Source organism: Apodemus sylvaticus, chromosome 10 (assembly GCF_947179515.1).
Source record: "Apodemus sylvaticus chromosome 10, mApoSyl1.1, whole genome shotgun sequence".
NCBI classification, from domain to species: domain Eukaryota; kingdom Metazoa; phylum Chordata; class Mammalia; order Rodentia; family Muridae; genus Apodemus; species Apodemus sylvaticus.
Genome location: NC_067481.1, coordinates 89,203,410 through 89,219,220, shown reverse-complemented (window position 1 = coordinate 89,219,220; position 15,811 = coordinate 89,203,410). Strand labels below are relative to the sequence as shown.

Sequence of the window (15,811 nt, the reverse complement as noted above, 5' to 3'; positions counted from 1 at the left end):
AAATCTGCTGTGCAGCAAAGGTCACAGTTACTTGAGTGAAAAAAAAATCAGCCTAAAAGAGGCTGAACGATCTTTGCTAGCTGTACATCTAACAGAGGATTTATATCTGTAATAAACAAAGAACATAAAACTCTAAATAACAAAAAACTTAAACAGAGTTAGTCAGAAAAAGGGCCAATCTGATAACACATGGAAATGAGTTCACTCATCCCTGCCATGAAAGAAATGCAAATCAAAAGTACATGAGACCCAAGGGACTCTAATCGGAATGTCCGGCATTGAGAAAATAAACAAGAACAATTGTGGTCAAGGACATGAACAAAAGGTAGTTCTTAGCCACTTCCAGGGAAAATGTGAAATTGTCCATTCTCTATGGAAATCAGTCCGATGGCTTCCCAAAAGACTAGACCAGATCCACGGTAATACCCAGCGTTTCCATCCCAGAGTATGGATGCAAAAGGCCCCAAGTTGAACACACCATGGAGATATTCCACATCAACACTTTCTGCAGTATCATTCATAACAGTTAAAGTACAAACCAGATGAGATGTTCAAGAAGAGAGGAATGGATATAAAGAACGTGGTATATAGATATATACATACACATACTATACATATAATATACATATGTGTGATGTATGTATATGTCATGCACACACATCATGCACATACATATATATACACATACGCATATATATATATATATATATATATATATATATATATAGTCATAAAGAATCATGAAGTAGTGCTGTTTGCAGAAGAATTGATCCAACCAGAAACAATCATATTAAACAAAATCTCAGAAAGACAAGTGTCCTGTGTCTTTCCACCTTTGTGGTCCCTAGATGTTATATAGTCCTAGAAAAACATGTACAGATGAAAAGAAAATGAAAGTGGAATCATCTAGAGAACAAAAAGTAGAAATGGGCTGGGTAGGGTGAACAGGAGCGAGTTGGGAGAAGGGAGGACTACAGGGGAGGGCCAAGAATAGGAGAGTACAGGAGAGCAAGAGAAGGGGGGGCTCAATGTACAGCACGTATATGTAAAAGTTTAAAAGATACATATGAAGCCAAGCTCCCCATCTTCTACTTTAGACTTTCCCCCTTATACAGATGTTCCCCAGATGTTAAGCTATGTGGGAAGTGAGAAACAAAGGGAACTTGTAGGGCCCCTGAACTGGAATGAGCATCTTCCTGGAGGGTGGTATGGAGTTGCCAAGAAGTGGAGGTAGAGGGTATTTTGTGGTACATGTTTAGAGCTTTCAACCTTTGCAAACTGTAACCCCTGGTCGTCCGATACCAAGCTTCTGCTGTCTACTCTATATCTCAACATATTCTGAGGTTGGCATATGCCACAGAACAGGTAGAGTTTGTAGTGAATAAGTTTTCCTGCTACTAGGGGTTAAGGTCCAGGCTCTTTATCTTCCCACTGTGTGAACAACATTGATGAGTTGTCCAGACTCCTTGTGTCACAGCATTCTCCGCCAGAAAAGGGCTGTGATGATGATTGTTGCTACATGAGATACGGTGGGGATTAAATCAAAGTTCATAATGAAAAGTGCACAGGCGTTCAGAATAATAACTAGCAGTGAGTGGGAAAGGACAGGCAAGCTCACAGCCTAGCCCTGTTTGGCTCTGTGTTTGCGTAGGAAAGGAAAGCTCTCCACAGCCAGCTCCAAGTGCCCTTAGGTCTGCCTACACTGCCCAGTGAACTCGCAATGCAGACATGGCAAACAGCCTTCTGAGCACAAGAAAGAAGGAAGGGGTAGCTCTGAAAGGCTACTACCTCAGGCAAAAATAAAAATCTAAACTGAGAAGTGAGGGGTATTTGACCCTAAGAAAAGGGAAAGACTACTGAACCCCAAGCCAGCACCTCCCATCCAAGGCTGGCCCTCCCTAGGGCCGCCCTCATCTGCAAACCACTCAGAGCTCCCAGGCTCCTATGTCACATGTGTTAATGTGCATGCAAAACGTAACACAACCTTACATTTACATGATCTACTACTATTTAAAGACACTTAAAAAGCAAAAAAAAAAAGATGAAAATTTGATGTGACTATATGTGTAAATGTATGTGTATATCATCTATGAAAATAGAAGGTGATTTTGTAGTGTCTCTGATGTCTTTGTTCCAGAAAATCCTCCACGGCTTTCCACCATATACAATGAAAAAGCAGTAAGCTTATCAGACGAATGTAGTTATAAATGGTATTCATCCACTCAACACATGTTTATTTAATCATCAATTATGAATCTACTGCCAGGGCACGGGAGGAGCGGAAGGATGGAATGAGGCTAGGGGAAAGCCAAGGAGGCAAGGAGACCTGTGATGGGCTAAACAATCCCATATCACATACTGCAACTTTAGGGGATAGAAGGGGAAGGGAGGAGAGAGAGGACAAAAGGGGGAGGGGAAAAAGGAAGGGGAGGAGGAAGAAGAAGAGGAGGAGGGAAGAATGCAGAATAGAGTTTAGTTCTTAGTTTACATAATAATTACTCCAAACTTTTTAGAAAATTCTAAAGGAAATGAAACTTCAGTGGGTACAAAAGATAACACATAGCACCTCAAGGAGACTCCCCCACACACACACACACTAAATTTACAAGGGGAAGATATTTCATTCATCAACGTTTTAAAGATTTATCGTACCTATTTATTGTATTGTAAAGATTTATTGTATCTATTGGATTGTGTTTTGCCTGCATGTACTATGTTTTATGGGAGTTTTTGGTGCCTCTGGAGGTCAGAAGAGGACATCAGATCCTCTAGAACTGGAGTTCTAGGTGTTGTGAGTCACCTTAGGCATGGTGGAAACCCAATCCGTGTCCTCTGAGAGAGCAGCCCTAGTGTTCCTAACTACTGAGCCATCTCTCTAGTCCTAAAAATTTACTACTTAAAAAAAACCTACTTGAGTATGCAACCTTCTTATCCATCCTCAACAGTCCCTGGTGATCCTGGGAGGGTCCCAAGAGTAAGACTGTCCTGGTAGGGTGCCATCCTTGTCATGAATGGATAGTGTCATCAATACAAATTTATATACTAGTTATCTCCTTTCCAGGTTTTGGATGGTGCTGTTACAGCAGAGTCTGCTAATCCACACACCAACACCAAATGAGCAATGATACTGCCCATCTGTCACCCGGGAGAGCTGCAGTTCACAAGGTCTGTGGGAAGAATTAGGGCTGTCATGGATCCAGCCAAGTTCTGCCCTCATAATATGCAGTCTTTGAGTACTTATACCATGGCTGCTAAACTGAAAGCACAGTGTAGCTTGTCTAGAGGTTACAGCAAGTTTGGGGAGGGAATTGCATATGTTTTGTGGGTACTGCTGAGAACTGATTTGTCATCTGTGATGTACACAGGACCCTTTCCATGGGCAATTTCTTTCTGGCATCATAGTGAGAACTCTACTGTTTCCTTAAATGGCCACTTTGCTTGTCTCTCTTGGACATAGATGTTTTTCTTTTTTCTTTGGCTACCAGGAAGCTTAGACTCAAGTTTTCTATCTGTTTTAAATAATAAAGATTTTATTTGTATAATGTCCCCCTACCCCAAGACTTTTCTGCACATTGTTGTGTCATCTAACTATAGCTTTAGAGTTTTTAGAAATAACTGTTTTAAGGGAGGTTCAAGAGAAAGAAAGAAAAGCAGGAAGGAAGTAGAGAGAGAGAGAGAGAGAGAGAGAGAGAGAGAGAGAGAGAGAGAGAGAGAGAGAGAACTCTTTTTCTTTTTGATGCCAGACAAGTAGACAAGTAAGACAATCTTTAAGATAGGTAGGTAATATCTTGGGGGATAGCTTAGTCTATATAATATTTGTCTTGCAAGCATAGGACCTGGATTCTACAACCAGAACACATATAAAAAGTTAGTTGTGCTTAGATGCCTGCCTTTAATCCCATAGGCTAGCCTATGTGGTGAACCCCAGGCCAGTGAGAGATCCCATCTAAGGAAATAATGTGAATGACACCTGAGGAATGATACCTAAAGCTGACCTCTGGCTTCTACCTGTGTGCAAGTGGATGTGGACACATATCACCCCCTCCAAACAAAGAACACATATGTAAGCAGGCAAGAACACTTATACAGCGCCATATGTAAATTGAGACTTGCACACTGTAACATGCCTTTTAGAATGAACCAAAGTCTTGCTGTCTTACAAATGAGTACTCAAATTGCATTCAAATTCCCCATTGCAAACTTCGACTTCTCTCCATCTTTGGATGGCATATCTCTGCTGTTGAGGACTTCCTGGAAGGTTCTCGTTGGTGCCCCTTGTTCTTATTTCTAATGTGTAGAATGATATTGATGATGAGTGTTCCAAGCCTCTGGAGAATCAAAACTTAACTTTCTCTACAGCAGAGGGGTAAGCACGATCTTTTGGATGAATGCGTGACTGTGGTCTGTATTTTTTATTCCTGTACTGATAGCTAAATTTATACCTGATATACTGATTTGAAAGGAAGCTTCGCTTTTCCAGATGTAGAACCATCCTTTCTGCTGCTGCTGGGATCCAGGTTATTTTCCAGATGAGTGATTTCATAGGATCTGAAGTTACACTGCTGTATATACAAGAAATAGCTTTGGTGCTAAACTACTCCGGCAGAAGGTCAGAAACACAGGGTGAGGCCCTGGCCCAAGCCTAGCTAGGGGGAAGCAAAGGTTTCAGGGGCTGGATTTATCAGTTCTGGAAGCATCTCTCCAACTATACTGTTTGATTGGCAAGTACAGAGGCATAGGTAGAAGGTGAGAGCAACTTGACTGCAAAGGTGTGGCAATTTGAGTAGCATGCAGTAAAGAATGCACAATAGTCAGAAAATAATGACAGTTGATGCATAAAGGTTAAACTTGGTTGTTGCTTTGGGGAGGTTTTCCTGTTGGGGAAAACCATTTTAGCTCCTGTATTTTATATCCAGTTCATCTCTTTAAAACAGAGCCTTGGTGGGCAGGTAATGTGTGCTGTGACTCTCCTAATGACAAGTTTTGACAACATCTAACCATGGAAACAATAAGAGGAGGGCAAGAAATAATGTTTTCCTGTTGTGAATGGGCTGAATATGTTGGAAGGTATTTTAACTAAGGGGGAAAAAAAACCCAACGAAGTCAACTGCTACATGATTTTAAGATTTCACTGTCATCACCAAGGGACCAACTTAAAGATACTCTGCGTGATTAACCAGCTAAACTTAACATTCCCAAACACGGGGGCCCCGGTGCTGGTGCCGACAGCACCTGACAAACTCAGCCACTTTCATCAGACTCGATCGAAAACACTCAGGCACCGCTCTGCACTCTGCCTCTTCGGTGTCAAACTCCATTTTCAATCCTTTACGTCAAATTTAAATTCATGTTAACTGCATTCAGATCTTGATAGAAGCCCCATTTGCCCCGGACCCCAGATCCATTCCACAAGAAATATACACACATACAAGTGCCCACATACGCCAGCTGGGCACGCTCTCATTTTAGCTCAGCCAGAGCTAACTGAATGACTAACTGGTCGTCCGAGTCTCAGCGTCCCCTCCAGTAAGAGGCGGTTGGAAACAAAGTGGCTATTCCAGGAGGTTCTCAGCCCTCCGCTGGAGAAATCGGGTGAGCATGGCTCTTGGTTGGGATGAAAATGGACCTTCGCCCTTTTGGTGGCATTTTCTTCTCTCGGTGAAGCTAAAATCACCATCAGTTTTTGAAACAAGCTCAACAAATTGGTGTAACTGATGAAAAGCAAGTAAGTTTGGCTCTAAACACACAGATCTGTTCTGCCCACCCAAATGATGAGCTCTTGATTTCTATACAAAGCCAACAACAACAACAAAAATTCCTCTATTGACAACCAACAAGCTGATACACCCACCATCTAAAAGGAAAGGAATCGCTCTGCGTGCTGTCACTAAGAAAACATTCTGGATGTCCCTGTGATAACAGCTGACCTCGCTTATGGAAGTCATGTTTGCTTGGGTATCCATACATGCATAAAAGGATGCCGTTTCTAAAAGCTCATTTTCTCTTTAATAATTGTCTGTTTTTCAAAAGCTATCAGCAGGTGCACATCATTTCAAAAGCCTCTTGTCCTTCATAATACAATATTCATCACGATTACATAGTATGGAATAAAAAGTAGCAAAACACAGGCGAGGGTAGTTCAATTAAATGCAACATAATCTCTGCGGCAAAAAAAAAAAAATAAGAAAGAAAAAAAGAGAAAAATAGCACTGTAGCTAAAATCAGGTTCTGATGAAAGAAAAAAAGGAAATATATTTCCACATATTTTTAATTATATAGAATTTCCTCAAACATGATTTTTCATAATATATTCCATTAAGTTAACATCATATTTGAAGAAAGAGCATTTTCCGATTTCATTTTAAGCCTGATTTTTGAGCAATTACGGTGTCATTGTTCCGCGGTAGAAAGGTTGAATTCATTTACTGTGTGGTTATGTTAGTTATGATTGATGTCTCTTCTCCAAATGATAAACCAATCACCCCGATGATGTAATGTCATTTTAAGAGTGCCATAATCACATTTCTCTCAAACTAGAAGCTCTGATGAGTTCTAATAAAGATTTATGGTAGATTAAAGGCCTTCATAATATCAACAATGGATTGCTCATTTGATGAGAGATTTGATTAGATAATCTTTTTTTAAAAAAAAAGAATATGAGTTTGCTAAATATATCAGGCCTGGCTTTGAAGAAGGGCATGAGCCATCATACGTAGCATTCCATTGGTCCATTTGCCACATGAGTCATCTTAATATATTTAGGAGGTCCCCTATAATTGGTGAGGTTGAGACCAGTAGTAGCTTATATTCATGGATAGAGCCAGAGCAAGCTTCGCAGGGAGAATTCTTGGCATCTCTGTTGCTTTTGATGATCTGTGTTAATGCATATCATGAGGGGTTCTCTCAGAAGGCAGTGCTTCTGAGAGAAAGCTTTGGGTCAAGTGCAACTAATTAGTAGCATGCTCCCTATCCCCCAGGGCAGGGACACTGAATGAATCCCCAGGTAGCGGTGCCCTCCTCTGTATTCTTATGTCCAGGTGACCAGTCTACCAATTACTGAATCGAAAATAAGGCCTGATTATTGTTGCACTTGGGCCAATTTTTTCTGCGACTTGGGGAGTAGGAGTGGAAACACAAAATCCTCAAAACTGGAGCAGAACCTAGTGTTCAGTCCCTCTGTTCTGTGAACAAGAAAACCCAAACAAGAACTCTGAATTTAGAAGCTGTGTTTATCACAGTGCCTCATGATCAGCTCATTAAATTCAAGCGAAGTGGCACAAGCAGAAGGTCATAGAGAGGTCACACCCCAAACACTTCAGTCTTGGCATGGTATTCAGTATTCATGTCAAGGGAACACATTTTCATCACAAAACCATATAAAACAAGCAAGGGGAAGTCAGAAGCCAATGATAAAAAACCCAGCATAACTGGGAGACACACGAATGGGGGGCCTGTGAAGGTGTCTAGGGTCACTCAGCTATGACCACAACCAGAGTAATACAAAATTCAATATTCCAGTGTCTCCCCACACTTCACCTCTGAGTCCTGCATGCTTTGAACATGTAGCCTTGGGCAAATTCCTCCCTCAGAAGGAGGTCCAGAGTCTGTTATAACCAGGAAAGCCTCTCCAAAGGCTGTGACCTTCAATAGACACCTCTTAGAACTACCAAACCACAAAAATGACAAATGCAGTTCACCTTGATGCTCCCCACACGGCCTTCTTCCAGCCTTTGTTTCAATAGTTGTCATTTTGCTGGAGACTCAGAAATGTCAAACACAAAACACCACACACACAGTTAGACACCACAGAGTTTCCTTACCACTGCTGGAGGCTTGCTGGGGCCCTGAGCATGCTCTGAGCAGGTATGAATTGGGGGAGAATTCCTCATCAGGGTTGGTGTCCATGATCTGATGGGAGGTGTTGCTGTCTAGCAATGGCATCTGGCAGCTAACTGGTGGAGGATTATGGGAGCTAGGCAGCTGAGCAGATGGGAGGAGGCTAGACGAGGATGTAGGTGGAATGGGACGACCTGGGAAAGAGGACAGAGGGGTCAAAGGTCAGCAATGAGTGTCAATGAGAGCATCCTGAGAAAGTTACATTGAAACCAGCTCACAATACAGATATATACATATATATTTTAATGTTCCAGATGCGCTTTTTAGAGAGGTTATGGTGTTTCTTTACCAGCCCAACTGCATTACCACTGGTTGTGTGATACTTCATACTTTATGACTAATTTAGAAAAGGGCATCCATTTGAGAGAAATCAGTCTAGAAAAAGTCTAGTTCTTTCTATCTCCTTTTCTATGATTCCAGTCCTCCCCATTTCTCCCTAAACCATCTCTTTGCTGGTCTTCCTATTTCTACTCTTGAGAAATTGTCCACCAACTCTTGACCCCGTCTCTTCTCCACAGTAATTGAGATGACGTTTCCTAGGTCAAAATCAGGTCATATCCTCTTGATACCCTCCAATTGCTTTCCATCGTTTGAGGAAAGAAATAATTCCTCTCCCTATGATTCTGGGCATATCCTACCCTTTTTGGCTCATAGTTGCTTATCTACCTCCCTTACCAAGAGGACACTCTTCCCACATGACTCTTTATTCTCCAGTGAACATGACATTCTAATTTCCACTGGATGAACATGGCCAAACTACTCCCTCTTTGCATAGAGTTTCATTCCCACTTTAATGGGACACTTTCCCTTGCTTCTACCGCCTGGCCAATATTATCAAGACTTCTGCTTCTCTTCAGTAAAGCTTTCCACATTTGCCTGCTTCAAATAAGAACTACTTTCTCTAGCCTATCAGCCCATTTCAATAGCCTCATAGACCGTATTATTATCTGGTACTCAAAATTGTATCCCCAGTGAACAAGAGGCCACACTAAAAACCAAAGCCTTTAGCTCAGGGTAGGAGGTGAAAAGAGGCAGACAGAGCCTGCATCGCCATTCCAGTGGCTTGCTCATTCATTGCATCATGGGGTTTACTTGGATATCATGGTGGAATTCCTGTGAGGTAAAGCATGGATGCCCCATGCCATTATGAACAGCAGTCAGGCTAGTAGGGTGGGTAGGAACCTGGAGCTGACCTTAGGCAAAGAAGGTCCCTTCCACATGGATGAGCATCGGAACCTCTTCCTCACTGGCAGGCTCCTCCCACTGACTCTTGTGCAATGACAATTGCTGCCTACACATTCAACAGCATGTACCCAGGGTCATTGTAATTGTTGCCTGTCTGGTTTGCTTGTAAGGAAACCAATGAAAATTAGCCAGGAGGAGCAGCTCATGAAGCTGAGACGTGGAGGGAAACCAGAGATTCAGATGAACAGTTCCATTCTGAGAGGTGTTTATGTTGTATTTTCCTGAAGAACTGCACACACAGAGGTGGACTCGAACATTCTGCTAGATACCAATACTTGCTGCTGCTTTCATAACTGTATTTCCTGATTTATTATTATTCAGTGCACTATATGGTACCCAGGTGGATGGTTTTGGTTCAACAAATGTATGTGCAGTTGTTTTGAAGCCTAAGGATTCCACCATTGTGTCCTTCAGATCTAGTGAGGAGCCAGAGGGGGTTCAGATGATAAGAAGCAGGGTGACAGGATACACTAAGATGGTGTGACACAGGGGCCGAGGAAGGAGATGGTTGGCAGGAGTCAGGGTTAAAAAACTACATAAGGATTCTTGAAAGAATGGAAGCTTGAACAAGTCTCTGAAGAAAATGCAGGTGACTCGGCAGAAGGAGAAAGGAACAGTCGTAAGGAGGCATCAAACCACTGTCAGCATGTGCCCTTTGGAGGGACAGAAATGACACAAAGTTGAGGATCTCAGAAGCCCTTAAAGTTTAAATGAGTTTTAGATTTTAAAATTTATGTGTTTCTACATATGCTTCATAGAAGTCTGAAGAGGGTGTAAGATCTCTTGTGGCTGGAGTTGCAGTTGAGCTGACTAATATAGATGCTGGGAACCGAACTTGGGTCCTCTGGAATATCTGCTCTCAGCCACTGAGGCATCTCTGTAGCCTTAAAATTTAAATCTTAAGTTTCTTACACAATAACACAAGGGAAACGATCACTAACCATCCTTGCCATTGTCAGTGGGTAAATGGAATGATTTGAAGTGTCTAATACATTCATATATTGGGGAAGCAATATAAAACATGCCGGTTTTTTGTTGTTGTTTTTTTTTTTTTTTGGTTTTTTGTTTGTGAGATGCTCTGGACTGAGTGCTATGGAGTCTTATTAGAATCAATGCTAGCATCGAATCAGTAATTCTCTCATAGACATTCTAACTATAAGGCTATAACTACCACCATTGTAACTATTACTGCTTATTGCACAGTATCGCTCTGACACTCACTGCATGCTGTTTCCTTGTGTAATCTTTCTTAATTCTCAAAACAATCTCACTGTTAGAATGACCACATATTCCCATAAAACATGAGAATAAAATATTTTCATTTTCTAGATGAGGAAACAGAGGCTAAGTGAAAATGTCAAGAGCAGGGTTTGCACTTGGACTTCTCTTTCCCAAAAGCACCCTGCATCTACTCATGGTGCTTGCCCAAACAAATATGGCGATACAAACAATAACAATAAACAATGGTAATAATAAATAGTAATGGTAATGTTGCATAAAGGGTAAGAAACATACGTAAGAGAGATACTTCCAAGGTACCTTTCTTCCCTAGCTCAAGTAGGGCCTGAGTTTGACTAATCACACATTGCAGTTATTATCCTACAGAGCTCAGAGTTTTCACTGTCAATTGTTCTGAAGTTTGCAGTGATGTTACCCTCCATCCTCCTTCAAGGTTTCTGACTGCAGATTGTCCCAACTGGGCCCAGTGTACTCAGTGCTGATGTCTTCTTAGTAGCAGGGCTCAGGTAAGGAGAGATTTGTACAACACAATCAATAGGCTTTCAAGTGTGTGCTACTGAGGTATAGCTGGAACTGGATGTTGAAGAACAAGAAGGGCTGGGAGCCAATTTTTAAAAATTCCTTTGAGCCACTAAGGTGGAGCTAAGGTTCAAGTGCAGTGAACTTTTCCAGGAACCTGATAGGATGCTCGCTGTGGAATCATTCTTCCTATGAACTTCTGAGACTTTTGTTCAGCATGAAGTCATTTCATACAGTGCAGACAACAGAACTTTTTAATATCCACAAGTACTGACAATAGAGGAAGAGTCACATCATGGTGCAAGTGCTGGGGTTGCTTCGTGCACCAAAACTATGCATCATAGAACTGTGTGACCCCCATTATCGCCCCACGCTACTTAATTCCTTGATTCTGTTGGTACTTCCCTCCATTCTGCTTGCCGGTAGCCATCACTGCTTGGAGAATTTCAGAATCACTAGATCTGTTGAGTCAGACAGTGTGCTGCTCCCTGTTTGTTAGGTAGTTTGCAAAGTTTGTTCACTTAGGATGTATATTGCCCCTGACTATTCCAACTGACAGAGACCATCTGTGTAGATACAAGCAGGTTCCAAAGTACAGGGGAGAGAGCTGGAACTTATGCGGCTCCCTTTGCGGACTCTGTTTTCTTACAGAAAGCCTTAGTATGGGTGGGCAGCTAACCAGGTGACATGCTCCAACTTGATTCCCAGGTTATGTATGGCGGAAGCTCTTTATTCCCAATTGTTTCTCCCATTTCTTTTCAAATGAGCGCAAAGTCCCCCAGCAAATGTACAGAAAACTACACTGCACTGATAGTTACAAAGCAAAGATGTACCTGCAGTATGCCATTTGTTGAGCTCCTATGGTCTTGCCCATGTGCAAGTATCTATGCACAAGAATTTTCCAAGAACCCCATGTAGATCAAACTCTGATTATCTACATAAATGGATCCCCTGCAACCCTAAGCATAGAGTCTAATTCAGTTCACTAATTTATCTGTTTTCAGACGGTTAAGGCTTTGTATTATTCTCCACTTGTAAAAATTCTGTTATATCCAGACAAAGCAATTCTGCACCGTGTCTGATAGATGGGCCATGGCTGTTGTAATGCCACCTGGAGGATTCTGGTATGGCCTGTCTTCCAGTGGGAAAATAGTGACATCATCAATTAGAAAACTCATAGACATGGATGAGGAGAGGTAGCAGATGTACAGGGCTTATTTGCCATCCATGCTCCAGGCTCTCGGTCTTCACCCACTGCAGTCATCCCTGAAAGCTTCATCATACACCATCTGTGGTGGCAGAATATTGCTCCAACTCCCATTGTGTCCATTACAGTGCCATTTTGCTGCTCAGACAGATTTAGATCCAGACTTGGCCCAACAAGTTCAAAAGGCTGCAGTTTCTTCTCTTCCTCCCCAAACAATAAATAGTAACTGTAAAATTGATGCTCTGCCTGGCCATTTTTAATATATTCACTAATTTATGCCAGGGGGTGTGTGCTGGAGAACAATTCCCCAAATTCACTGCAAACAACTTGTTCTCTTTCACTGGGAAGATGAATGGTGAGCTGATATTAAAGTGTTCTGTGTAGGCAATACATAACTGATTTATGTAGTGATGGGGTGTCAGGATATTTGGTGGAGCACAGAGATGTGCTTAAGACATAACAAAATAAAAGGTAGTAACAGCAGCAAATATCAATCTGATCAGCCTCTCTGATAGTTGTTTGTCTTGTTGCTGAGACAAAATAGTTAATGAAAGAGAGCTACTTAAGGAAGGGAGGCTTTATTTGTTCTCTTAATTCAACGGTGGAAACGGCATGACAGCAGGACCTTGAGACAGTGGGTCATATAGCATCCACAGTCAGGAGGCAGAAAGCAAGGACCACACAGCCCCTGGGCCCCACTATTCACAATTACCTGAACTAGAAAATCCCCCATAATGCACACCTAGAGGCTAGTCCCCAAGGTAACTCAAGAGTTCATCAAGTTGACAATAGAATTACCCACCACACTCCTTAGCAATTCCGCGTAGTATTCGAGCTTGCTTTACGCTGAGAACTAAACTAAATATTTCACACATGCTTTCTCTTTTAGCACTCAAAAACTTTTCAAGAACTAATTACATTTTAATTTCTTTCCCATTCACAGGTAGGAGAAGCTGAGACCAAATATTGCCCGATTAGCAAGTACAGATGTGTGGTTTGAACCCAAAGAGTTTGACCCCAAGCCCTGCTTGGTGCATTCTACTACTGCCTACATCAGAGAATGGTGGTCAAAAGGTAGACATTGTTGCTGTTCTGGACTATACCATGGAATTCATCCCAAAGGAGGTAACTAACCACAGGCAAAAGCCAGGCTTCTACTGCAGTTAGCCATGGTGACGACTGGCAAAGAGTCAATGAGTTCTAAAGGAGAAAAGGTATCCCAGAACCAAAAACTGAACATCTCCTGTGGTACCATAAGTTTAAGGACTTAATAAAAGTCCTGTTCTTCATTAACATTGAGTTCAAAGGGACTGTTGTGATACAAGCAAAACAGTTGGCTAGAGTGTTTAAACAACTTCCTTAGTGATGGCTTCTACTTCCTGCTATCTATCTAGATGTCACCAAGTCACCTTCTTTTTCTGTAGGAGGTTCAGGTGGAATCTGGGAGACCGTGAGGCTGCAATGATGTTAGATGTCTTTCCACAGAGAGGGGATCCTGTTTGTGAATGAAGTGAATGAAAGCTGAGGGGGAATGCAAAGCTAAAGAGAACATTACTGATTTCAGCCACTCCTGAAGCAGCCCTGCCTCCAAACTTTTCAATATATGAATCAATTTATTCTCCACACTAACATCTTTTGTTCTGCTCTTCACCCAACTTTGAGTTTGCTGTTGGAACTTAGAAAAAAACAAAACAGGCTTCTTCAAACTTGTCATCAAGGCCAAGTAGGAAAATGACTTGGCCAATGTCACATAGCCACTTAATAGAACTAGAAAAACACCCACCTCTAGAAGAAAAAAAAAAGTGTGTTCTTTAGGCTAAGTCCCTTCCTGCTCATGAAGAAATGGTACATGGGGTCCTAGAGAAGGTGTTTCTGATGGAAAGAAAACTAATCTGTTTGTAAGAACACTGCATGTGTCAAAGTGGGGGGATAGAGAGACAGCAGATGGCTGTCTACCTCTTATCACTAAGGCATGTGCACAGTGATTATACTGTGCCCAGCAGGAGAGAGAAACTCAAAGCATCCTCCTACTGCCATTAGCATTTCCATACACCTTAGTCTGGGTACTGGATTCCTTGCCTACATTTTATATATTTGTTTAAAGAACAAAGATGGTGACGTCGTCTAGTCACTGTATCAAGTTTGGCCTCACATTTACGAGTTCCTTGCTTCAACCTCCCTAGTACACAAATGATTTTCAGAACACAGACACCACAGCTAGCAATACTTCTAATCATAATCGAAGGATGCAAGACTGATATCTGATAAGTGGATCATCTCAAAATTAAAATATAGATGTAGACTTCATATCTATCTATCTATCTATCTATCTATCTATCTATCTATCTACCCATCTACCTGCTACTCAAGGGTTATTTGATGATTGCTGGAGGTATTTGGTTATGGCAATAGTGACAGGAGACTGAAACTGTTAAGCATCTAGTGGAGAGGTCGGGAGGCTGCTAAGCATCTTACAAGTCCCATCCTCCCATGCAGTGGTGCTGAGGCTGATAACCCCCGAAGTCACATGTGTAATGAATAGCTTGGGGTCAGAATACATAATGTGGTTCTCATCAGTACTACATCAGCTTCATTGTCTTCTCCTTCTCCCTTCTCCTCCTCTTCCTCCTCTTCCTTCTCCTCTTCCTCCTCCTCCTCTTCTTCTTTTCCCCCTCTTCCTTCTCCTTCTTCTCCTCCTCTTCTTCTTCCCAAAATATAGCAGATACTTATTTCTCATGTGCTAAATATCAGAATCTGCATTTTAAAATTTTGATTAGAATTGGGCAGAACTGTTGGGTGTGACTTGGGGTATAGTGTATATGCTTGCAAGCTCTAGTGTTTCATTTCAAACAAAAAAAAGTTGGGGGAGACATGTATTAGGAGTGAAAAACTCTCCTTTGCCCTCAACCAAGCAAAATGAATTTACAGTATTGATTGGAATTAAACATGCCTGTGTGTGTTTGAGGTAAAATTTGCCTGGGATAAGTCTAGTTACTCATTGAGAGGCATACACCTTCTCTAGGAGCTGGGAGAGCCCTGCATGCCCTGAGAGAGTTCAATGCTTCTACCAAGGCAGGGGACCCAGCAGGGAGAATGCTAGAGTACAGCTCTAGGTTATGTGCCCTTACCCAAGGATTCTCCACTGTGGCCTTCTTAGGTCCTCTCAGTGAAGTGGTATTGACTAAACAGGGGCTGTTTTATTCTATAACACAGTGTGGAAAGTGTGTATGTGTTTGTGTATGTGTGTTTGTGTGTGTGTGTTCTATAGTGCAAGACCTAATTATCTGCTTAACTCATGTTTCGCTGAACTGACCCAGTTAAGAATTTTCATGGAAACAAATTATTTTCAAAAGGTGTTTCTGGTAAAACCCTACTGATTACACACAAGCTATTGCATGCAATTTGATGGAAGGGAGGCATGCCTTTGGAGTGGCCCCCGTTAAAGTGCCTTGTGCAGGGGCACCAGCATGAACTGCCTTCACAGTTTGGGGGTGTGTGCACTTGGGTGTTGCCACTACATCTCACCAGGTTGTGTGTTTACACATCACACCTCCCAAGCAGCTCTGCACTTTAGGAGGTGTAAAATTCAGATCAGGTTATAGGCGGAGGTTAGAGTTCACATTTTAAATGCTTTCTGTAACGCTTTATGCCATATGCCACATCTTTCATATTCATGAAGTAAAATGCAATGAATCAGTGCAGCTA

General features: G+C 41.9%; 1 protein-coding gene across 1 annotated transcript in view; it reads right to left on the bottom strand.

Annotated features, from left to right (window-relative positions):
* Tenm2 (teneurin transmembrane protein 2) overlaps positions 1–15,811 on the bottom strand; it is a 922,633-nt gene that overhangs the window by 343,967 nt on the left and 562,855 nt on the right. The window contains exon 3 of the mRNA XM_052195978.1: positions 7,821–8,030. Within this exon, the coding sequence (XP_052051938.1) occupies positions 7,821–8,030 (210 nt within the window). The remainder of the gene's footprint in view (positions 1–7,820; positions 8,031–15,811) is intronic.